Source organism: Lichenostomus cassidix, chromosome 5 (genome assembly GCF_008360975.1).
Source record: "Lichenostomus cassidix isolate B80296 chromosome 5, HeHo_3.0, whole genome shotgun sequence".
NCBI lineage: Eukaryota > Metazoa > Chordata > Aves > Passeriformes > Meliphagidae > Lichenostomus > Lichenostomus cassidix.
This window is the reverse complement of record NC_139486.1, coordinates 33960474-33985227: the sequence shown is the minus strand read 5'-3', so window position 1 is coordinate 33985227 and position 24754 is coordinate 33960474. Positions and strand designations below refer to the sequence as shown.

General features: G+C 39.8%; 1 protein-coding gene across 8 annotated transcripts in view; it reads right to left on the bottom strand.

Annotated features, from left to right (window-relative positions):
* Window positions 1–24754, bottom strand: part of SMOC1 (SPARC related modular calcium binding 1) — a 166020-nt gene that overhangs the window by 51030 nt on the left and 90236 nt on the right. For all 8 annotated transcript variants that reach the window (XM_085062182.1, XM_085062184.1, XM_085062185.1 and 5 more), the window contains 2 exons: window positions 20565–20664; window positions 18047–18094 (listed from right to left, as the gene is read on the bottom strand). In XM_085062182.1, the coding sequence (XP_084918308.1) occupies window positions 18047–18094; window positions 20565–20664 (148 nt within the window). The remainder of the gene's footprint in view (window positions 1–18046; window positions 18095–20564; window positions 20665–24754) is intronic.

Here is a 24754-nt window from a genome sequence, read left to right as displayed (position 1 = left end):
AGTGAACAGTATGTAATTAGCATGATTGGCTTTAGAGATTGAGAAACCAACCCAAAACTGCTGAAGACACTCAGAACAACTAGAAAGGTGAACAATTCTTAAGTTATACAAAATAGGAAGAGACCTGGCATTAAAAAAAAGGCCAGTACAATAGTAAGTTTCTTCTTATTGTTCTCATGAATGCTTCTACACCAAGTAATTACAGAATTGCTTTTCAGATTTAAAGCAGAAACCCGGAAGCCAACAATGGGGAAAAACTGGAAGTGGATCTGAGCCACAGCACTTTATCCAAATCATTATTTGAACTTCGGCAGAACACAGGATGTTTCAGGTTCAGAGGGGTTCTTTTACATTCATGTATGTGCAAGGAACACAGACAGCAGCAATTACAATTTGTTACACACATTCTCATTAAAGAAAGAGAATTTTGCAGCAGCTTTTGTATGAAGTTAGCCATTAAGCTACTGGAAGGTATTAAATAAACCCCTCAGTTCAAAGCTACTGTTTAAGATAATCTCAGTAAAAAGGCTCAATGAATTACACAATCATTTCCTTACTGGATTACTAAGGCCAAATTGTCACTAAGTCCACACTGTAGCAGCACCCAGTACAGTACTAAGCGTTCTGCAAATAGAGAGAAGTATAATTACTCCCCTGTTGTTCAAGCAAGTACAGTTCTTTCATCACACAAACAAGAAAAAATGCAGTAGACAAGAGCCCTGTAATTACATTCACCATATTTCAAAAATCAAAAGCCAGGGATATTTCTGATTATTTTTTAAAGGTCATGAAATAGTCACATAAAAGACAAAAATTGCACTTCATTAAAAACACCACACTCACTTTCCCGCTGCCAGCTTCTTACTCTGAAACTACCAATTCTTTTCTTAAACTGGAGAATTCCCAGTAAGTCTCAGTGTTTCAAATTAGCTTATGGCAAAAAGTTTCACTGCTGTTCCCTTTCAGCAGAAAAACCTCCCTAATACTTGTCTGCTCTTATTTGATTTTTCCTCTCGCTCAATACTCTGTTCATCACACTGAACATTTGTTCCACTGGCCTGTTTGCTCCTCACAAAGAATAAGTCCTATTTTACATAACTGAAAGTTTTGAACAAATATTTTGTATTCCTAAATAAATATTTCAACACAGAACAAAACCCAAATTATTCCAGAGGCCTAAGATCTCCTGTGATATTATATGAGAAGTACAGAATACTGTTACTTTGAGTACAAAGATAATGAAGTATGTTCACTGGGTACAGCCTCTTTCTTTCTTCAAAGAGCTGTTAAATTCCACACTTTCAAAAGAGACATGTAACTGCAACAGTTCCTTATACACAGCATGTCACAGAGAGATTAAAGAGATCAAGTGTTACTTCCTAATCCCTCCAGATAGCAATGCTTCCAGATCAGGAACTCATTTAATTCAGAACCGCTTCCCTTGGCTGCAGAGTATTTTCAGAGCCTTGAGGAAGGGTTCACTGGCATACTTCTCTTCCAAGTTTTACAACCCAGCATGAATACCCACTTTCTTTTCCCAAGACCACTGACTACAGACAGTATCACTCAACAGAACACTTCTTCATAGGACATTTTAAAGCTATAAAACTCCTCCAGTAGATCGCCTTTTCCTAGGGTACACTTGCAAAGGTTAAGCAGATTTTTCTGGCTCAACTGCTGTCAACTTTAGAATGGTATTTTTATCTTGCCACAGGATAAGAGTGAAACAGGCAGGTCTAAATGAGACTCCCTAAGCCATTTTCATGCCAAGTTACCTTGGCTATAAACCAGAAGCCCACTTGCTCTACTAGTGTCAGAAGCTCATAAGCAAGAACAGTTTTTTTTGCCTTTGACCGACAGTAACTCAAAACAGGGACAATTACTTGCATGTCCAGATGTACTACTAGTGCTGAAAAAGAACTCGTTATGCTCTCACTAGAATTCCCCTCCCCATGTCTTATCCTTGAAAAATATCTAGCAAGCATCCACATCTGGAATGACTGTAGTGTACACTGGGGTTGAGGGAGAAGGAGATCCAGTTCATTCAAAAGACAACTGTTAAAGTGATCTTTCTACTCAGAATGACAAGCACTGAGGCCATGAGCAACTCAAGTTATGTCAAGAGAAAAGGAAATTCCTTGACATAAAAAAAGCATTAATTACTGTGGAAAAATCTGACGTTAAGTGCTGTAAACTACCATTTTTGACTCAAGCCACCTAATGGAAGCTGTAGAAAGGGGAAAACTTAGGAGATAAAAAGTGATGTACCAAAAAAGGTTGATGTTGCTGAGGAAGCACATAGGTCTTGGTCTGCCAATGTGATGCAAGTATACAGATGACTTGTGCACTGAGTGTGTTTTGCCTGGATAGGAGATGAGACATGGGAGGCTAATGTCATGCTCTCACTGGAATCCATGAGACAATCTGTAAACATTTCTTCCATTTTGAAGACCACAGGCATTTATGGAGTCAACCATCCAGGCTTTATACAAAATTTAGTATTTTTTGTAAGTCTATAGCTTCAACATCAATGGTTTCCAGACTTGAGTCAACCTGATAGAATAAGCAGATGACAATTTTAAGTGCATAGCTCTGCTCTGGGAGCAGGCAGCCTTCTTCCAGTGTCAAGTGATTCCTTCATCTACCATCATCTGGTTTTGGCTGTTATTAGAGAGTATAGCTGAAGCTAAATAGGCAAATTAGAGCACAGAGATCCAGGACAAGGAGTGAACTCTTAGCATGCTCAATGCAGCAATGTCCACCTTTAGCAAATCTGTCATACCAACAGCAAGGCAGAAAAGCATTCCTAGGCTTCAGTACTCCTGAGGGACTTAAGTCATACAAACTCATTCCTGTGGCTTTAGTAACTCTGGTCAGATGAACAAAGACCTGCCAGGTCAATTAGGCTCCTTGCATCCACGCAGCTCCTGAATCTTGAAGAAGCATTTTTGACTTTGACATTTCTACGCACTATCCCCAGGGGTCCGAGGGTGATGTTTAGGGTTTTTTTTGGTTTTTTGTTTTTTTTAATTAAAAGAAAAATAAGACAACAAAGCTTTTGTTTGCACTACATGGGGTCTTAGACAAAAATACATGTTTCTTCTAGTATTGCAGAGGAGGAGCAAATTGTTGCCTTAACCACAGTCCTTCCCTACATTAAATGAAACAATTTCAGCAAGTCATAATTAACTTAATAGTCTGTGTGACTTTTATGTACAGACATATATTGCCAATATAAGTGCAGAAAGTTAGCATTCATGCAAAAAAAATTCTTATAATCTGGCCAATCAAGGTAATTTTTTGCAAGCAGTTGAAATGGAAACACACCAGTGCAGATAGACTTCCCTGCCAAGTTTTCCCACTTCTGTCCATAGAATCATTTAGGAAGACCTCTAACATCATCAAGTCCAACCACTTCTATGCATGAAGATCCCACAGCTGTTAAGGAGAAAACCCCAACTTTTTAAACCAAATCAGCAAAAGCCAAGTTCACGCTCTTTACTCCCTTAATTTTAAGAAACAGCAGCAATGTGCTGCTTTTGGATATAACAACCCCCAAAGACTCAGACATGGATGACTGAAGTAAAGTTTTGCTTAAAAAGGTGAAAATATGTCTAAATTCTAAACATGCACAGGCTCTGTGAACTCTTAACTGCAAAGGTTGACTTGCACTGTCACTACAGCAATTTTTCTCTTCCTACATTCCGTATGCCATATGGACACAGGCAGCCTTTACTTCAGCACTGCACTCCAGGCATCAACCAGATAGGATGAGGAGCCTTTCCCTCTGCCTTCTGGAAGGCATTAGTTCCCCCCATTTCCTTCTCACATCTCCCTCGCAGGTGCATCAACATGAAAAAAGCCACTCAAGCCCCAAGGACTTTGTGGTCCAATGTACTCAGGGTTTGTTTGGCAGCACAATTCTTTGCCCTGCAAGAAAGCCTATCCCATGCACAGACAGCTGGAAGTAACTCTGACCTCTGTGACACAACTCAAAGCCTCCTCTGTTTAGCTTTTTGATTCCTGATTGACACACTCACTGCCAGGCGGAGATAAATGCTGCTCAGAGGACAATGTTGATCTGCTCCAACTATTCTTGTGAAGGACTTTTTCAGAATAATAAACAAAAAACACTGGTGTGCTTAAGTGTCTGAATAGAACTGGAGGTAGACAGAGAGGGGAGTGGAGTGCTTTAGAGAGGCTGGCAAGTCGATTGAAGAGTTAATTGTCTGGGTGTACAATGAGTTTATTCTGCCCACAAACAAAGAGCTCACTCTTCCTGGGCCTGGTCCTTCAAAAGCAAACGTGTCAAAAGGGGTCTGGAGCAGCACTCATTAATAGCAATGCTGTGGTCTCTGGGATTCAGTGGCTTTAAAACTATTGAATCTTGAGATTGATAGAATCTCTCTAAAATCCAAAGTCCTTATTTACTGCATAAGTTCTAAAGGTAGTTCTACAGTAATTAGCCAAAAGAAACCTGCCCTCTAACCTCACATTCTTTGCAGCCTTTAAACAGCTTATTTTGAAAATAAAGACATAGCAAGATACTACCCTTCAGACATAATGCTGCAGACACCTTCCTCAACACAAGATCCAGTTTTATATTATTTCAATTATGTGTCATGCAAAAGCAACCCTGAATATCTCATACTTGGGAAGATACAAAATCCCAGCCCACATCTGGGCCTGCATTTCAGAGCTTGCACTGTAATACGCCAAACCAATACAATGTCCAAACATAGCCCCTGCCTCTGGGAAACTTCAGATCCAGATTCAGATTTGAAGTTAGCAGGTTGAACCAAGCCCTATGGTAATTACCATTTAAAATACCTGACTCCCTTCTGTTAGTTATGCAAACCTTTCTGGGGAGGAAAAAGATCTTCCTAGTACTGCTGCATGAGGACAAGGCAGTTGATAACTGAGACATTATACTTTACCACTTCGATGGCAACGCTCTTAGGGATTTTGGGGTCAATGCAAAGACACTACATGCTGTTGAACAAGCACCAGCTATAAAGATGAGAGAATTAAGCTGCGCCGTTAGTGAACATCCTGGTGATGTAAATTTACTTCACTACTTGTGAACAGTTGTCATTTTAACACACTTCTAGAAATGTAACATTCCAAAGAACATTTTCCTCAAGTATGTGGGCTCACTTCCAAGCAGAAGACAAACTACCTTAAGATTATTAAAGCCATTATTTAAGAGCTCTTAACTAATTCAAACTTGAGATTCACCAGTTGCTCTCCCCTTTCTCAAGCTAAAATCCCAAATATAGTGCAATCAACTAATTTAGGAGGACAGCAGGGAGCCACAAGTTTGTGTGATCTCTCTTTTGTTCTAGTGAGTAATAAATGAGGGATTCAAAACCTCAAAACCTGTGAAATAAAATTTCTTGGTTTGCAGCCAGTTTCTCTCCAAATTGTAAACAGTAAACTGCAGTCTTAACCAATTTGCAGACTTGGAGTTTTGGACAAGAAGCAGCAGAATCCCTCAAGTAGCCTGACTACAGATGTAACTCAGAATATGGAACCTGCATGCAATCCTGTCGCTTAGAACTAGAATTCTCAGTTCACTTTTGGGTTGATCTCCAATATAGAAATGATCTTCTCTATCAAAGCAATCTGTACATAAGATATGGGTTAAAGAAGCAGATGATCAGATTTTAGTTTGGTAAACAGAGCATTCCTGAGGTCAAATGCAAGGAAGCTTGAATGGAGAAGACCTGTCACTGCGCAAAAAATGTACCTTAATGCAGTTTTACAGTTTTTAGGCTTCACAGCCAAACTCCTTCTCAAAAGGCAAAACAGGTCTCTTCAAAGATTTGAAGTAGTATGAAATATAAACGCCCAAGGCCAGATTAGAACTTTATCTGTTAAAAAGGTGAAGTAGGTAATAAAGGTCAGGTTACTTTTGAGACCATCCTCAGTTTAAATTTGCACAAAAAGCTGTATTTTTGATAACCATGGAATCACTGTCAAGATGTGAAGACATTGTCCTCACTGTGCCCTCCCCCACTTTCAGAAATTTATTATTCTCACCCTCCTGCAACAATTTCAACAGCAGTTTTATTCATCAAACTATATAGAAATCATCCTATGACTTAGAAATACATACTCGTGATCAGCTCTGACCTACAGAACCATGTCTGCAGTTATCTCGCTGTCCCAAAGAGAATGGCAACTAGCTTGCCAATGGTTTTAATTATCTTGATATAAGTCAAAAACTTTAAGTTCACTCACTGAGTGGCTCAAATTGCCAGAAGGGGGGAAAAAAAAGTAAAAATATTGAAAGAACCTGCATATCCATTCAAAGGCTCTTGAGAGAGCTGCTAAGATACAAGCAATTTTTCTTAATCTACCATTTCCACTCGATCAGATTCAAGCCCACTCTATCTGATTCAAGCCTTTCTCCCTCTGAGCTCAGTTCCTCCCTTCCATCATAAGCGAAGAACTGCAATTCTTTGGAAGAAGGGACAAATTTTTCTGGTATTGCTGCATCTTTTCTATCTAACTGCTGTTCTGGTTACTTTGCTGAGTTAATAATCAAAACTGTCAGTCTTTAATGACTGTATAAGATATACAGTATTTTTACCTTGAGAAATTACCATATTCTCAATCCCATGGTGCCAAAATTCATTCTCCTTTACATTGTTTATGTATCTTCTGAAATAAACTAGGCAGCAGCAGGGACAACACTAGAATTCCTCTTTGGCCTAGAGTCCATTAGCCCCACTGAACAGCTTGCCTAGAAATGCTACATGTAAGTACCGTATGTTGACTTGCATGTTTATTTCACAATAATAATGCATTATTAATAATTAAGATAATTTCAGACCGTAGTATTTAGCAGCAGACAAGCTGTGAGCCCATCCTCACCAGCAACACAAGCATGGTTAAAACACTCTAGCTCAATTACTTGTTGAGAAAGGAGAAGGCAAGTGAAGCTCAGAGTCCCATCTCAGCTTCCAGGCTCTGTTTCAGTCATCTGGTAAGTTTTCAGACAGGATCTCAGCCTGCCTGTCATTGCAGACTGATGTTTCACAGCTGCCAGCAATGTTCTGCATGGCTAAAGAAATGAATCTTGACCACCATGGAGTGTGACTCTTCTCCTTATGTACCAGCAACAATTTCAGTGTTTAAAAACCCAGCTACAACACCTGGGAAGGCTATTGGAGTGCCTTCAAAATTAAAGAACACATACAGGCTGCAGAAAGGGGCTCCCAATGGGAGCAAAGAATATTTTTCATTCAGCTGTGTACTTAAGCTGTCCTTCAAGAGTCTAATATCATCCCCCTACTCAGACACATATTGAAGGCAAAATGGACACACAGCTAAAAGAATCAGGGTTTTTGGGCTGGCCACAACACACAGCACCAAAAACTACCTGTCACCAAAAACCATGACTACCTAACACATACTGAAGAATGATGACATATTTGCCAAGTAACAATGGCAGCTCCTGTAGGGATGGCACTCAGTTTCGAAACAGCCTCCAAGGCTCATTTTGACCAGCAGACACCTTCACAGGACAAACGGCATAGAAAAGCTTTGCTGTGGTAAATACAACCCAACAATTATACAGCTGTAAATCCAGCACTTCCCTTTTTTTCCACAGAAAAGGATCAAGGTAACAAAGATGAGAAGAAGAATTGAAATAACCTTATTCTGCAAGGAGATTAACAACTGAAAGGAAATAAGCTGTAATAAAATAAACACAGAATAAAGAAGAATCAGGCTCTGTATCTGTGTAACAAAAAATGTATCCAAGCACATATCAATGTAGGCTACAACCAAACTGTTTGGAAAAGCTAATACAAATCCACAGAAAGGATGTTAGGCCATCTTGTTCCAAGGAGTAGTACTGTCTGTAGTAACAAACTGAGAAAAGGGAGGTGAGTTAGAAGAGGCCATGTAATATATGGCTGCTCCAGACAGCCCTGGCACTAAGCTTCACAAGGAAACTGGAGAGAAGAGGCACAAGACAGAAAAACAGAGCAGCAATATTTTACAGGCTGGGTAAGTCACAGTCAGCAAAAGTTGGAGTATAGACTATTAGGAATATGTTTGTTGGTGGCATTTTTTTTTCATCAAAGCAGAAACACCTCCAAAGTGTCAGCATTACTTACACTGTAGAGTGAGTGATGAGATCAAGAAATCAGCAATAGGTAGCACTGAGAATGTTTAAAAATAGGTTGAAGGAGGGAAGGTAAAGGAAGAGATGCTTAACTTTTATATAGCCTTCATACTTGGTTGAAGAATATATTTTTATTTCACCCTGTAAACACCACAAGTATTATAGATACTGCAGGATTTTAAGCCACAGTATCTTAATTTTGAACCATCTTCCATTTGGCTCACTGCCTTGAGTGACATTTGAAATAAAACAGGGAGCAAAAAGTTTCCACACAAAGAAATATTTTGCTTAAGGCACCATATCTCATAGCAAGATTTTAGCACTTGACATTGCCCCAAACTTTGAGCGAAGTTTGCAAAAAGCTCTGTAGCACTGTCAACAGCTGCCTGATCACTGCTGGCAAAAGCAACAACCACCATATGATTGTTTAGTTTAGCTACTCTGTTTTTATTCTACCTACAATATATCACTTTTTTTTTCCTCAGGAGCCTCTGCTTTGATGTGAAGTACTCTCTGTTTCCACATAGCCCAACAGACGCCCCCTCCTCAACTACCTCTCCTGAAAGGCTGCTCAGAGTCCACAATCAACTACCACCTTGTCACTTTTAGGCTGTGTAAGAGCCCAGATATCTACAGCTGTGGAAAAGGGAGCACATCTGAAATGCCCACCAGGACACTGGGATTCTGATCTTAAACCGCTTTGCTGAACAAGGAAAAAAAATTAACAATTGTTATGCAAGCTTTACATAGTAATAACAAGATTCCTAGCTTTGGGAACGCTTTAGAAGATACCCGAAAATATATGGTGAGCTGAGGCAAGGAGCATGAAGGGTGTGATTAGAATACCAGTCTCTCTTCCTTCTCTCCCCAATGTCACACACATTCCCTTTCACTCCTCTCCTTCCAGCTCTGGTCTCTTCAACGTAAAGACTATAAATTCCCCCACATCTTCAAGGCCTGTAAGTGGGGGGTTGCAGACGGCAGCAAATTTCCCAGATCAATGGCCATTTGAAATTCAGACATATGGCTGAAGCCCTACAGCTGCATGTGTTAATTACCACACGTGTCCCCTGTAAAGCAGTCTGTTAAACACAAAAGGAAAACAGAAGAGAAAAAAGCCTTTCCAAGGGATTAAGTAAATAGTCTAAATTTTTGACCCTGCTCCCCCAGACACATGCCTGTGTAAAGCTGCCTTCCTTTCTCCCAACACCTGCATACCGAGGAAGCACAAGACCCCTTCCACCTCTAGCCATGTGCAGTCAGCCTATCTCAGAGTGTACCTTCCCCCTTCTAGCTCCTCATTTCCAGCCTCTTCTCTCGCCAGCCCCTCTCCCTTTCTCCTTTAGAAAACTAATTCCTGGCTGACAACCAGACTAGCCTTGGGCTTACAATACGCCTTTTCATTTCCTTGCAGGCAAAGAGAATGGATACCTCACTGTTATATCTGTATTGCATGTGTGAAAATTAAGAAAAATAGTGGGGGGGGGGGGGGTGAAGAATATATGGTTTTCCACTGCTTGTTTCCACAGGTTTTTTCCTCCCCAGATCATTAAAAAGGAGTTTCAGAGCTTTAGTGAATAAGCACAATTTTGCTCTCCAACTAAATAGCTCCAGCTATTTCACCCCAGGATCTGAATTTTGGCTAAAGGAGGTTTTGTATTTGATTATGAAACCAAAGGAACACTTCTTCTCTATGAGGGAAGGAATGGAGAACAGAGGGAAGCAGATAGGGTAAGAGTACTGCTGGAAGGACTTCCAAAGGATCTAAAGTACTTCAGAAGGAAATGTACATGTACAGAACAAAGCATCTCACTGTACACAGGGTGTAAGTGACAACACATTCTCAACATTAAAATATTTTTATTTTAAGGTGAAGGTCAATCCTCAAAGTTACAGACTGCTAGACATCTATAGATGGATTGTTCAAAATGAACCAGAGACAACTGATTTTAAGAACCACCTCATTTAATGGCATATTTGTGAGCAGCTGAACAGTCAAGATGAAACCTGTCAAGTCCTTACATAATGTAACACGGTCCGGGAGGGTGGCACAGGCCGGCTGCCCCCCCCGGACCGGGTCTCTGGTTCGTGTTATTCCACCAGGTCTGAGGCGGGCGGCCCCCGAGGTCAGCGGCATGGCGTGAGTCTTCCAGCCACGTCAATTCAAGCAGGAATATCGTGAGGCAAAGGAAGAACTGGACTCCATCTCTGTTCTGCTAGAGAGCTTTATTTGGGGTAACGGGGAAAAGGGGGTTGCAGGGAAGGAGAAGGGGGAAGGGAGACAAGGCAGGTAGCATATCCTAGCAGCCCAGAGATGGAAGACCTTGAGCAGATCTGGACATTGCCTTATAAAGGGAAAGGAAGGGGAGGGACTGTCTCCCCCAGAGCCAGTCCCAGGGTGTCTGAAAGGAAGATAGGCATAGGGAACACACCAATAGATTTCGGGGTACAGCAGAGCATATTCCAAAATGAACCAATGGTATACAAAGCAGAGGGACAAAGAAGCACATGGAATCCTAAAACCCACGTTGCTACACTTACACAAACTGCTTTGCTGCAACACCTAAAGGTCCCATCAGAAACTGAGCACCAAGCTGAGCACAGGAACATGTAATAAAAGACACAGCCCAGAAAAATTCAGTCTGTGGGGAAGACTTCTCCCATTCTTAGCCTTTATCAAAGCATTTTGCAGTACATCTCCCTTACTGTCAACATAGAACAAAAGCCCAGATGAGCACACAGAGGAAAGCTATTATTCCAGCTAGATCTGTTTTAAAGAGCTTTAATTCCCCTAGTCTTCTCAGGAACTTGAACAAACATTAGGGTTGCCTCTCTATCTTCTCCCTACCTTATTTACAAGCACACATGGTCTGCACACATTCTAGCTACCCCATCACAGTTTCATAGTTTATCTCTCTTATAGAGAAACTTTGACAGAGCTCATGGGGCAAAGGAGTTGAAAGGAAAGTACTTCCAGCCCCTTTGACCAAACACCTGCACCACAACAACACACATTTCCTGGTGCATTACTCTGATTTGAAAGAAAGCAACACTAACATTCAGATGCCTAGATTCTATAGAGCATGAGAACAATAATTTCAACAATCCTTTAAAAAAAAGAAAAGGTTTTGAGCTTACATAAAGTATTTAAGCAACAAAACCAACTCACAGAGCCCAGATTTATTCTGTTTCTCTGCAAGCTGAAATGATCTGACACCAGAAATCCACATATAGGACATGAACAGTTAATAATACCTGAACAGATGTTGCTTAATCAATTGTTAGTTGACTTCTTAGATCAACTCACCAGGTTGCTCAATACTGAGAGTTAATAATTTAAAAACATTTACAGCTGTCCTTAAGACATTACAGACATGAGTTGTCTGTAGATGGCTATAATAACACTTGTAAACTACAATTTTATTAAGTCATATTATATAGACTAAGCTACCAATTGGAACTGTTACTTTATAGATGAAAGCAGAATTCTTGCATTGTATCAAACAAAATATACTTTAAAACAGAATTAGCCTTCTTTTTATACTTGCCAATGAAACTTTCTTCAGTCTCAAATTTGATACATATGTTCTGAGGCCCACAAAAAGTCTTGACGAAAACCAAACAATTTCAGACAAGGCAGTGATGTGGGAAACCAAAAGGTTTGGTTTTAGTTGTACTGCTTATGTAACAAATTTGAGGTTTTTTACTTCTAGACTTCAAGATTTCAAAAATCTGTTTGCTTCATGTGTTATATCTAAGTGTTTTCTAGAATACTGCTCTACTCTGGAAAAGTGATCCAATGTACACAGTATTGCAAAATTACATTCCTCTGTTCTCACAAAAATTGATCACAATTCCCAGTTAAAAGATGGGTTCTTGCTATCTTATAATATCTGTAATATTGGCAAACTACAGTCCACCATACCTGTGAAATTGACAGGCTTTCTACAGTTATATTTAACTGGAACTAAATAAACAATTTTGTAGATGATATACAGTATAGAGATAACAATAGGAACCAGAGAGAATTCTATTTACAAACTGGCAAACCTACTGATTAAGTTAATAGTATTTTTTACAGTACTCTTTTTATAATAGAAAAGCAAACTTCAATTCCACTGCTAAGTTTGCTTGGAAATATAAACATGAGCTAACCAAAATCTTATGTGCCACAAATTCCATCTACAGAAATTTTTGCTCACAGCCCACTTGAGCTGTTGCAGGACAGTTTTTGTTGCACTAACCTCTCCCCATAACTTCTCAGTCAACTGCGTTTTTATCCCAGTTTCATGGAAAGCAGCACATATTCATGTTTCTCCCATAGACTGCTTCCTAACTCCATCAGATTTTAACAGGGGAGACTGAGAAACCGTCACCATCAGTGTGTGGAAGGACAAATCAAGCTTTTGCACATCTGAAGGACTTGGACACTCTTGTAGCGCACACACATAGCAAATTTGTTGCTTTCAGGAAGCAAACTTATTACATATGCGTTGCACAGTCTGACTTTCCACGTAGCTACACTACACACTCAGCTCTATCCACAAGCATCAAATGGTTTGTGCAAATTTCAAGCACACAAGTATATTTCGCCCACAAAAGACATGACAAACATATCAGCCCTGGTCTAGGAATATTACATGATGAACTTAGTTCAGAAAATGGTATCTGCATGAAAATTCTCCTTCATCCAGATTTCCAAATTAGTATGTATTGTTTATTTTCAAATATGTACTTTACATAAGGGATCCAGATGAATTGTTTGGGTAGCACTGCAGACTTGATACCTGGTAATGTTCTGCAAAAAGTTAATCCTAAAATGATGTTCATCAGCTAGAACCATCACTTGACTTCATACTGCCCCAGTGAACTTGTATTTACTTCATCTTACTGATGAAGGCCACATAGTATTTATCTGTCTTTCCTATATTCTTCACAAACTGCTAAAGACATCAAAGCATTTTCTCAGTATTTATGAGGTTGGAGAGGCAGTTGAAGCTCGATTTGTGTAACAACACAATCGTACTTCAGATTTGATCAGTACCTACTTGAATCCAGAAAGACCTGGAGAAGGTAAAGACTAAAGTGCCAGTCTGGTGTTTTAGTCACATTTCAACTAAATGTTTTTGTCAAGATATTATCTGCCTTCTGTGAGACATTCGAGCCCCTGTGGAGGCCATGTGTTCCTCTCCCTGAGAGCTGAGGGCAGGTGAATTAGTGCCAGCTGCACCTGACTTCTTACCACCAGCAGGCAAAGCTTCCAGGTCCCCAGGTACAAGTGGCTCTATTTATTTACACCAGCACAAGCAGTCCTTCTCTTGGGTTTGCCTGAGGAGAGTGTTCGCCCTTTACCGCTCAGCCTAATTACTGACTCACACTAATGGCTCATTACTGATTCAAATTGCTCAGTCTATTGGCTGCAAAACTGGGCCATTAGCATTTTCTAGAGGTAAGACTCTTGGAAAACAGCAGGGAAAAAGCCACAGAATAGGCCAACTTGCCCATAATTGCAGCCCAGAATTTTCCTGCCAACAAAGCCTGCCTTTAAACTTATTTCTGACAGTTAAACCCACAAAAAGGAACCTAATTCTACATGTTTAATTGGCAGGAATTTCAAGTTGCTCATCTTAGTTTTCTCAGACTGCTTCAGTGTTTTCTTGCAGGCTGCAAAACTAATTGAGGGAAGCTTTTTGCAGCTCTATACAAGAGTCATGTCTACATGTAAAGATGCTAAGTGTACAACAAGCTCAACCTGGGCTTTGCTTTCTGTGGGGCTACCAGAGCTTACATTTCACCAACCGTTCAGGGCATAGCAGATGCTATTGTCAGCTTTTGAAATAGGGAGACAAGTCAAAACAGGCCTGGAACTTTTTGCACTGCAAGAGACTTTATGAAAGAAAAAGGGAGTTCATACCACTCAAGACTCTTCATGACTGACACTGAATGTTACTCCAGCCCAAATTTACCCTGCAGCTGCATCATCATTAAATTCCTGATTATAGAACCAACCATCCTTTCCCATTTCCTTCATTCAGTTGATTTAAAAATGGTATAACATAGTGTCCAGAACAGTAAACTACCACTAATGAACCCCACTTCAATATATTCCTCTTCACTCATTTCCAATCTTTACACTTTCAATTCACTCCGTTTCCAGTTTTAACAAGGAAGACCAAGTGACTTTACAGAGCTAAGCAGTTACATGTCTGACTTTTACATGCCTCTGATTCCTGACGAGCCTACTTTTAAAACCTTCTTGGTGACTGTAAATGACCAAAGTCCTGATTGCAATATGCTAAATCAGAGATAAAGCCTCAGCACTCCCCAGATAAAGAAAATAAAACTTTATTTTGTTTCATGTTTACTTCTTTTGTCTCAAAGTGTGGCACAATTTCCCTTTGGCTGGAAAGGAATGTTCTGCATTCCTCAGGCAGGGAAGAAATCCAGTAATGTTGGCTCCAAGGATGCCTTTCACTGCTTCTTAAAACATTAACATCCTAGTGGGAGAGACTGGAGAGATCCAGACCTCTAGAGGACAGCATGCATTTTCCAAGTATCTCAAGACTTTCAAACTAAGCAGCAACTGGAGCAAATTAATGCAAGAAGCTCCTTATGAGAAAGGACTGCATAAAGAGCAAGTCATAATAAAAAATAAAAAAAAAAGAGACAGCAATAGAAGTCTGCAGGTTCTGGATATCCTGATCTCACAGAAGAGTAATTGCATTCATTGGCAAAGGTCTTGGGAACATGTTCTTCACTTGCAGGACAGAATCAGCATAGAAAGGACAGTGGTAAGTGTTTGAGCTGCAAAGGCACACAACAATCATGTTCTGGGGAGCCTGGGTTTCCATTCCACCTTATGGAAATGCCTCCATCTCCCCAGGCCCAGGTCCGCTCTGCCTTCCAGCAGCTGAATGCTTCTCAGACACAGAACAAATCAATATGGTCTATTTCATAGTTTTACGTTTGGTGCCAATTTAATTTTATTTAAATTACCTTACGGGGCAAATTGTATGAGTAACTGGCATTGCATCACACAGCAATAGCAGCAATGCAAATATGGGTAAACAGAGCACGGAATTTGAAAATAAAAAGTATCTCTTGCCAGCGTGCTTGCTTGTTCTCTGCAGAAAGCTCCACAGAGCCACTTCTGGAACTACATGCCAAGCCACATGAACATAAAGCCATTTTGTTTTCTTCTCATCAGTAGTGAGAGCGCCTGTGAGTGGAATCGTATGTTACTTCACATCTTCTGGTACTCCATCATACCTACTGAGCCCCAGAAATTAGAGCTAAACAGGAAGGAAAAGAGGGCAAAAAATTTGAAGAAAGAGTTATTACCAATAACCAGCCTTTTTCTCCTTCCAACATTAATTTGCCTCTTCCAAGGAGAGATAATATGCTAGTAAATATGCTCAATTATTACCCAGCAGCATAAGCCTACTCATCCACTCTGTTTCTAAGGCAGAGCAGCCTCCACCCTTTTGCCCTGAAGACTTGAAAGGCACAAAGTTTATTAGCTCATATTTTACATTCCTGTATGAATGAGACAAAAGAAATCACTTTTGAGAGTCTTAGCTATTCTTTTTCTTCTTCAGAGTACCTATTCTGTGCCAGATTATGTTCTTTAACTATAAGACCCTCACTCAGGAATAGAGAGATGGAGGAGTCCACTGTGCAACAGGAAAATTCCAAAAGCTCCCTAATCAGATGACAGTTGCCCAAAGACATATCAGAAGTTTCCAGGTTGTGCCTCTACAACAGAAAGGTCATCACTGACTCAGTTCCTCATGGACCCCTCCTCATCCTGCCTGTTTTGTAACCCTGCAAAGGGCAATCTTTGCAAAAAGTCTCTGAATACTCAGCAAGAACAGATGTTTATGCGCATGCTGGCTAGCCAACAGTCTTCAGAGAAGTCAGAACAGCAGCAACCACCTTGCTTCAAGAAAGCCAGGCTGTTCTTGATTCCAGCTTCCTTACAACAGGAACTGATACTAAAATTTTCAATCAAGGTAACTTAAGAAAAAACACTGATAAGAAAGATTAATTCATTCTTAGATTAGTCGTTTTCATCACTATAGGAAAAAGTAATGCTATGTCCATCAAATTTTAAACCAAATTATTACAGCTTCTAAAAGCCCTCTTGACTTTAAAAGACCCATTTAATAGCAGCTCATAAGTATTCTTCTGACATGATGGAATAGGGCTAGACTTGCTTGTGTGTGGGTTTCCAGCAGATATGAACAGATTCAGAACAGGAGGAGACAAAGTTTACATGACTGCTTGAAGCACGCTGGCCCAAAGGGAAATGTTTCCCCTTTGGGAAACATGCACAGCTACTGCACAGGATGTTTCTGCAGACACATGACCTAGCATACCATCCTTGAAACAGGATGCCACAGGCAGCACCATGGAGAATCAATTTATATTACAAATTTTGAATTAATTCATACCATTTACAGTTCTTTTTGCATGTTCCAACCTCTGAGTTAATAAAGGAAGCGAAGAAGAAAAAACAAGTTCAGATGTTTTCCCCTTTTGCTCCTGTTTCTTATGAAATCCAGTGTCACCTGCTTTCAATTCTAGAACAACAGACCAGGACTATCCAGGTAAAAAGCCTACAAATAACTCAAAAATACTGCCGATTTCAAGAGCTATTTGATTTGCTTGTACTTCAAGTTAGACTGGCAATGACTGCATTAACAGAATTATAAGGATGTGTTCAGGTGCCAATTATACATTAATGCATAATTACAGGTTTAAAGACACATATCCTCACCTAAAATAAGAAACAGGCTTTAGCATTCAGTCTCAACTAAGTGATTTTCCCTTTCATTCTTCTCCTTACCTTTTCCTAAACTATTAAACACAAGCAATAGACTAGAGAGCAGATATGCTCAAAACATATCACTGCTCTGAACACAGCAATCTAATCCCTATCAAGTGCCTTCAGGACTTGATTGACATTCCCAGCATGGAAGATGTTCCTCAAATGAAAGTATTGGCATCAAAATCAGTATTTTCCTGGGTTGTGTCAGGAATAACTGGTTTAGAGCGTTAGCACTAAAAATCTTGCTTCAGTTATCAAAACAGGAACTTCTCCCAGAAAAGAACATTCATTCTCACCATGGAAGTGAGGATGCATTCAACATTGTTTTCCTGGAGTAAGAAGATAAATTCAAAAGTTGACTCTGATTTGGGGCTAGAGGGAAGAAAGGCTGAAGATTAGGGTACGGAAAAGGCCTAAAGACAAATTTGACTGTTCCTCAATGTATACTTCAGTGGTCAACCCTCCCAAAACAATTTCAGTGAATGCAAACCAGAGGACATTAGGGAAGAGCTATGAACACTGACAGAAGAAAAACAGTGATCCATCTAACACATTTCTCAGGAAAGGCAAGGAGTGAAGACAGGAGTATAAAGAAGAAGAATCAATGCCTGTGAGGTTTCCAAGCACAGCTCCAGCTGGCCAGAGGGTTTTTATGTGCTGTTAGAAAAACCCCACCTTTCAATGCACACAAAGCCACAACCATGACATTGGCACTCCTGTTTCCTGGAGTACTAGTCATGTTGACAGCCTTCCCGGTCTCTAGGGATTTTACTAAGAAATGCTCAGTATGTTACTTCAAGGTGAACAAGCAGAAGTTATTCTGGGCCAGCCACTCCTTTGGGAAGCTTGGCTTTCTTGTTCTTCAATTCAGCTGAGGAGCGCAGAGCAGAGCGCACCCTTTTCTACTCCACAGGGAGCAGAACAGTCATCTTATTCCTCCGCCTGAAGGGAAGCTCTAATGGCACATCCACCCCCGCACCCTGAGCTGGTTAGGAACCCACAGTCTGAGCTATCTTGAGGGACTTAGCTGGGCAGCTGCTATTACAAAACAAATTATTGAAGCACAGGACTCCACTCACCTTTCCTTCCTGAATTACCCTGGCTTGATGGTTTATCAGTTACAGAACCTAAAGGGGAGAAAAAAAAGATGAAAAAAGAAAAAGACATCCATTTAGATGTTTCACAATCACACAGAGCATATGATGTCACATTAATACAGTCAATATCTCAACCCATGAAACATCTATTTTACTTGACAACAGCTCCACTTAGGACTCAGAGAGCCTGTGGCTTCAACCAATGTGAAAAGCACAAGGAAGTTTTATGCATTAAGATGTTAAACTGGGATGAGGGTAAACAAGAAATCTTTAGTAGCTGAAGCTAGTGATTTGAAAGACCTCAACAGAGCAGCATGCTAGTAAGAAACCTGGAATAAATCCAAGGGCAAGAAGGAAAGATCAATAAGAGTCACTTCTGTCATTTGCAAATGTCAGGAAGAACAAATCAAGAACAGATGGGGAGAGTGTGCAGGGAATGCAAGCGCATTCTAAAGGAAAGGGATTAAGTGGGACAATTTGCAGAAAATGGATTTCAACCAACCCCTGAACATCCCCAGCTGTTTGAAATGGGACACTGAATAAGATCCAACATGTACTTGCATAGAACATATCTTGGTTTGTTTACTACAACTTAGATCTTCACACAGTATATATGAGTCTGCTTGTTTCTGCACTCTGCTTTAGTGCTTCATCACAGTTTTCTACTAAAACTTGAATGGGTAATAAAAGCTTTTCAAATAAATCCATTACCAAAGTGTATAAAAATCTATGACAAGCTTTTTTTTAAATAATTTTATTCACAGGAAACTGATTCTTCCATGCGCCATTACTAAAGAGTTCCAGTGATTACTGAACATTCAGGAAACATGGATCAAAAGTCAGCTCTAAAGAAAGCAGCTCTGACAGGCCCAAGAATCTGATCAAGACAAACTCTGAAAGTAACCTCTATTGCCTGGGCACTTTCACTTGCAGATCAGTTCATCACACATCTACTGTTGAATTACAAGTAGTAAGCACAAACTCAGTATTAGTCATTATATGCCTTACATCTGCGTCCTACAATACAACATGATCTTACTTTTCTGCAACACAATTTTGTAAACAGTGCAAGACTAACTGAATAGATCAGTAAAACTCTAAAACATGCCCTACCAAAGTGATAAGCTGGAAATGGTGCCATAAAGTCATATTCTAAAGGTTTAAGTCAAATTACTGTAGCATTTTACCTTACACGAAAATAGGATATTAATAATTTTTTCTTTCCATATGCCTGTGAAAAACCAAGCATCTCCTCAAGGTACAAAAGCTCACTGGTTCTCAGACAGCTCTCCCACTCAACTCAAACACTTATGCAAGTCACTTACGTTTGCTTATTACCACAGAACACCATATAGCCAAGAGGACACTGGATAAGGTGAGAAAAATTCAAAAACCCAATGGTTTGACTGCTGTCATGCTCCCACCTAAAGGGCAAATGCTGCAAGGGGTGAGAGGAGAAATACAATAAAAACCCCTGAGGTGCAGATGGTAGGGCATGAAGCCAGATGCAGCAGCAGTGCTTAGGTAGCATCACTGACCAAGTTAAAAACACATTCCTACACTTACTGCCTTTTCTTTCTTCTTTAATTTATTTTTTTCTTGGGGGGGGAGAAAAAAGTGACAAGGGCAGCACAATTCTAGTGCTGTCCTACAATCCTCCCCAAAGTACAGAACAGCTTCCCACCCCTGCCTGTGTCTACTGCGGTGTTGTCACAGCAGCACGGTTCACCACAGCTCACAAAGCCAGAACACTACTGATCAGGGCTAAATGAAAATCTAGAGCCCAGTCTCAATCCGCTTGAGCCATGGGCTCATATTGAATGGTCAGAGAAGAAAGAAAAACAGCATTACTCTGTTTTAAAGAAAATTGTGGATTTGGTCTCAATAAACCACAGAGCAACAAAGTAATGTCAGGCTCAGCGCCCAGAAACACATCACTTAGTAAACACGACTAACAGCCTGGTCTGGACCTCCTTCTTGTGAGCTGTAGTGCAAGCCCAGTGCTGCTCACCCCGTGACACAAACACAGGGATCCTAAACTAAGCAACATGGTCAAAAAACCCAAATTCATTATAACAGTAGGACCCCAGAAACTGACTGTTTCACACAGAACCACCTTCACTAATTAACTGAAATCACTCTGGACAAAAAACTACTCCATGTCCCACAAAATACAGCCCAAGAACCATTTCTTTAAAAAACAGATCATGGAAAAAAGTTATCCCATCTGTTCAACAAATCTTTGGTTTTAGTGTGCACAGTAGCAATGACTCTTGACCTGGCTGCCACAGGTTGTTACCCTAGTGGTTTTTCTCACTGAGCCTTGCAGAAGTGTTTGTATCCTAATTGCAGGGTGGACATAGCAGAGTCCAAACTGCAGTGTTAAGTGGGGCAAACTGGCAAAGTCACCTGAAAAGATCAGGCTCTCTCAACAGGATGCATTCACCCCAGCCCTCTTCGGTTATAAAATTAGAATTTGTTGAAGCCACTCCCACAGTACCTGAACATACAGGAGTTTTGTTCTGTACAGAAGAGCCGCTAATAGGCTTGCCATCAGGTGTCACACACCAGCAGTATCCAGTGTAGGTATGGCACTGCACCTGTTTAATAAAACAAAGAGCAGGCATTTCATTTCTCTATCACTCTATCACCAACCACTTTTATTATAATTCAGCATCTTTTTGGAAGTCCCAACCCAGATTAACCACAAACACATGCTTCAGAGCAAGAAGGTCTTACAGAAGACTACCTTTGATGTCATTGTCTTTTCTTCCCTCACCTTCCCCCCCCATCCAAAGAAAGGTTATTTCTCCTTCTCCAACTCCTGTAGCTGAAATTCGGGAGACAAAGGAAGTTACAAGTAATCACCTGAGAACACTTTAGTTAGTGAATGGAACAGTTGTGTCTCAGCTCATTCCACCTTCTGCTATATCCCTCTTACTGTTTATTGAACAGTATTTGTTACTAAAAAGTTGTCCCACTGCATCCCAGCTGGGTCATGGAAACGCCACCCTGTCCCAAACTGCATAGCCACTACTTGAAAGCACCATCTGTAGGCATTTCAAAAGCATTTTGTTCAGTAAACATCGCTGGAAAAATACAATTCTGACTTATGTTAACAAACCCTCTCCAGATATATTTAAGCCCTATTGTGTTACTATGTCAAACTACACAGTAGGAGCAAGATCCAACATGCTTGCTCCTCATATATTGACGTGGACTTCAGAACATTTGATGAAGGTTCTAATTAGTCAAAAGGTACACAATACAAAATTCATCTTGATTGACTTTAAAGCTCTACTTCTGAATGGAATATCTAGAGTTGCCCAGTCCCTTCCTTCACCACAGGAAGACACCAAAATTACTAATTCAGGTATAGAACCTCTCAAGTGAGAATATATTAGTCCTAGCAGACTGATATAAGTAACATCTATGCAGATATTAATTCAGCAGCAGTAGAGTTTCATTCTAACAAATCTAATTACAGCCTTTGCCTCAGCTTTCAGAGTGGCCAGCATTTAGATGAAATTCAGGATGCCTTTGACATCTTTGAGAAAAAAGTAAATTATCATTTACAGGCATCTGTGTAAATACTAATAGGTCCCAAAATCCTTTCTAGCAAACATACTTTCAACTGTGGCTAAATGTGCACATCAGGATCTTGAAATGGTACAGGAGTGCACATGTTACTATAAAACTAGAGATGGCTCCTTCAATAAATTTCTGGAAAAAAGCCATGACATGAGACCACTTCAGAAACTACCTTTTTATTTTACTTATAAAATTAATTCTGTCCATTCTCTGTTTTTCCAAACAAGTTCATTGAAACCAATTTCCCAGTCCAGTCCTCTTCACACAGAAGAGAAGAGTGATGGGGTGTTTGTGCTGTTCCCCTCATTAGAGATCCTTCTGAGCTAAACCAGTCATTCCCCCTCGCTGACAGCTGGCTTCAATGCCCTAAGGTAGCAAAGTTTGTTCAGAGACTTAATGACAGTTTTTTTAAAAGGCTTTGAATATCACATAAAACATGATCTAAGAGCAATTATAACACGGTATGTCGTGTTTATCTTGGGTTTTACTTGTTTATCTTGGGTTTTACTAAAGTGCAAATCAATCATTTTGCCTCAAGCATTTACTTTTAGTAGCCAAAATCAACAGTAATCTCATGTACCCATGTTACTGCAGTCACTGTCACCACTATTTGCAGTTTCATTTTTCTTCTCTCAATATATCAAAAAATTAATTGCAAATTACTTAAATGCACTATGACTATAATTAGCAATAATCAAGTTAGAAAATATTTGTTATTGCTCAATCTAATCAATTGAATACTCAAAACAAAGGTGATGGAACTGCTTGGGTTTGTGTTTAGAGTTTATCTTTGCTGATCACACACACCTAAAACTGCATTCCCAACAGCACAAGAAGCTGTCTTTACATCTGAGCATTAATTGCAAAACTCCTACCAAGAGATAAAGCTAATTTCCAGGACAGGGTCTTCAATTCGTAGGGCAAGACCATTCCATGTTACATTATATAAAAAAATCCAGTGTACCCAGCATTTGAAAAATTCAAGTATTAGTCACTTGAGAGTCCTTTAGCCAAAGCTTCAGAAAAATAACAAAGTACATAGCAGAGGAGTAAAAAAAAAAAAGTATTGACAAATTTAGGATAGATGCATTAACTAAGAGTATGTTATGTAACTCACCTCAGTGGAGAGCTATCAAGTACATACACTCACTTATGCAAACCAAGCACATTACATCCTTAGAAGTGAAATAATTTTGTAAATAACCAGGCTAAGGAATGCTAGTCTTCCTTGGACTGGTATCCCATTCTTCCTCCACATTGCCATTAAAAAAAGGAAGGGAAAAAGTCTGAGACTGACTTTCACAACAACCACAACCACACGTTCTACTGCAGCACCAAAGTACTCCCCTATGAGAGATAACTGCAATTAAAGCTCATTATCCTAAAGGCCAGACAGCTACCCAAGAAGAATGGACACTTCAGAAACCTCAGGAATCAGTACGCAGTTGTTCTTCCTGAATGTCTTCACTTTGAGACACACTACTTTTCACCATGATACCTGACCAGTTCTCAGCATATTTTGGTGTCCTAACAACAGTGGCCTACAGCTCTAGAATTTGCAACTTAAAGGCTGAGGGGAAAGGTATACTCCTCATCAGTTACACAGGACTGGTATGACACTGAAAAAATGTAAAGGCAGTGGCTGATCTATTACCATTTCTAAGCATTGTGTGTAAACAAATGTAAAATGTCAACTATTTCAGAGCACTTACAGTAAGGAATCTCTAAAATGTGGGGGTTTACTTTGAAGTTTTCCATTTATCTTATGTTTGAGCTTTTATTTCTAAATAAAATTTCAACTGTCAACCCAAAATTCAACCTCATTCTAAACCTACTCCCAAAGTAGTGAGATTTTTAAACACTGTTATAATCAGAAAAGTAACTACACAAGCATGACAGATGTTTAATGCACAGATTTGATCTTCAGTTATTGCATTAATTTTGCCTCTATCAAAATAGATGTCAGAGAAAGTGTGTTTGACTTATTTGGCTCTCAGTCTTCTAAAGCTAAGCATTGAAACTGAGGAAATACAATCTTTCATACTAAAATACAAACTTATCTACTACTTAATAGATTTGATTGTTAACCAAGCTGCAGCTACAGAACCCATTACTGCTAGAAAGGCACATGACAGAATTTGACATCTCAAATTAACATACACCTGTCCAACAGCTGAACATTGTAAGTTACATAATAGGAGATGAGACAAATAAAACTTGTAAATTGCTTGAGGTCTTCAACCGATTCCCTGTTAAAATCTACATTAAAAAAAAAATACAAATGCATTTTAAAGCACTGTAAGCAGCCAAATCCCTGATCATGCAGTAGGACACTGTTCCTATTTTTTATGGAGAGAAAGGATATCTCATCTGTGTCTCAACTGAAGGATGAAAAGCATGAGGAACAAACACAAGAAAAATTACTCCATCATCACTCCCGAAATTAAAAGTGAAGCAGCAGCTTCTCTATTTCACCCTGCCATTACAATGTGTGAAATCAAACAGCAGCCAATATACTGGCCATACAATTAAATATCTGCTCTCATAAAATTCCTTAGAATATGTAAACATTAAAAGAGCAGTCACTGGTAGATGACTATGCCTCTTTAGTTCCTGAAGGGAAAACAAAGCCATTCTTTGGGTTTCCTCAGTATCTCACTGGCAATGCCAGAACCAGATTCCCAAGTAGTCCAAAGCTTCTAAACAAGCAAGAAGTATCCCTTCACAGCTATTTGACAAAGAAGGATCAAATGCAAACTGGAAGTGAGAGAGAAATTGCATGCACATATATGACAGAACAGAGGCAAAGGAGCAATTCTGTGATGGCTGAAACCATTTTCCATGGAGTTACAGAAAGAGGTAGTTTTCTGTAAGAGGCTTGAGAGCACCTTAGACAAGCACTTGCTTGGCTGAGTGCAGGAACAGCAACACTCACACTAGCCTCTCACTGCTGTTCAGATTAAAAGTTTAGCAACCCATTCCCATCCCAGATCAAGCAAACATTTCCTGGCTCCTTCCACAATAGAGGGCAGAGATGAGAAGGGATGAACATTGCTTCTGTATTCAAAGCTACATTCCTATGAAAAAAGAAAAAAACAT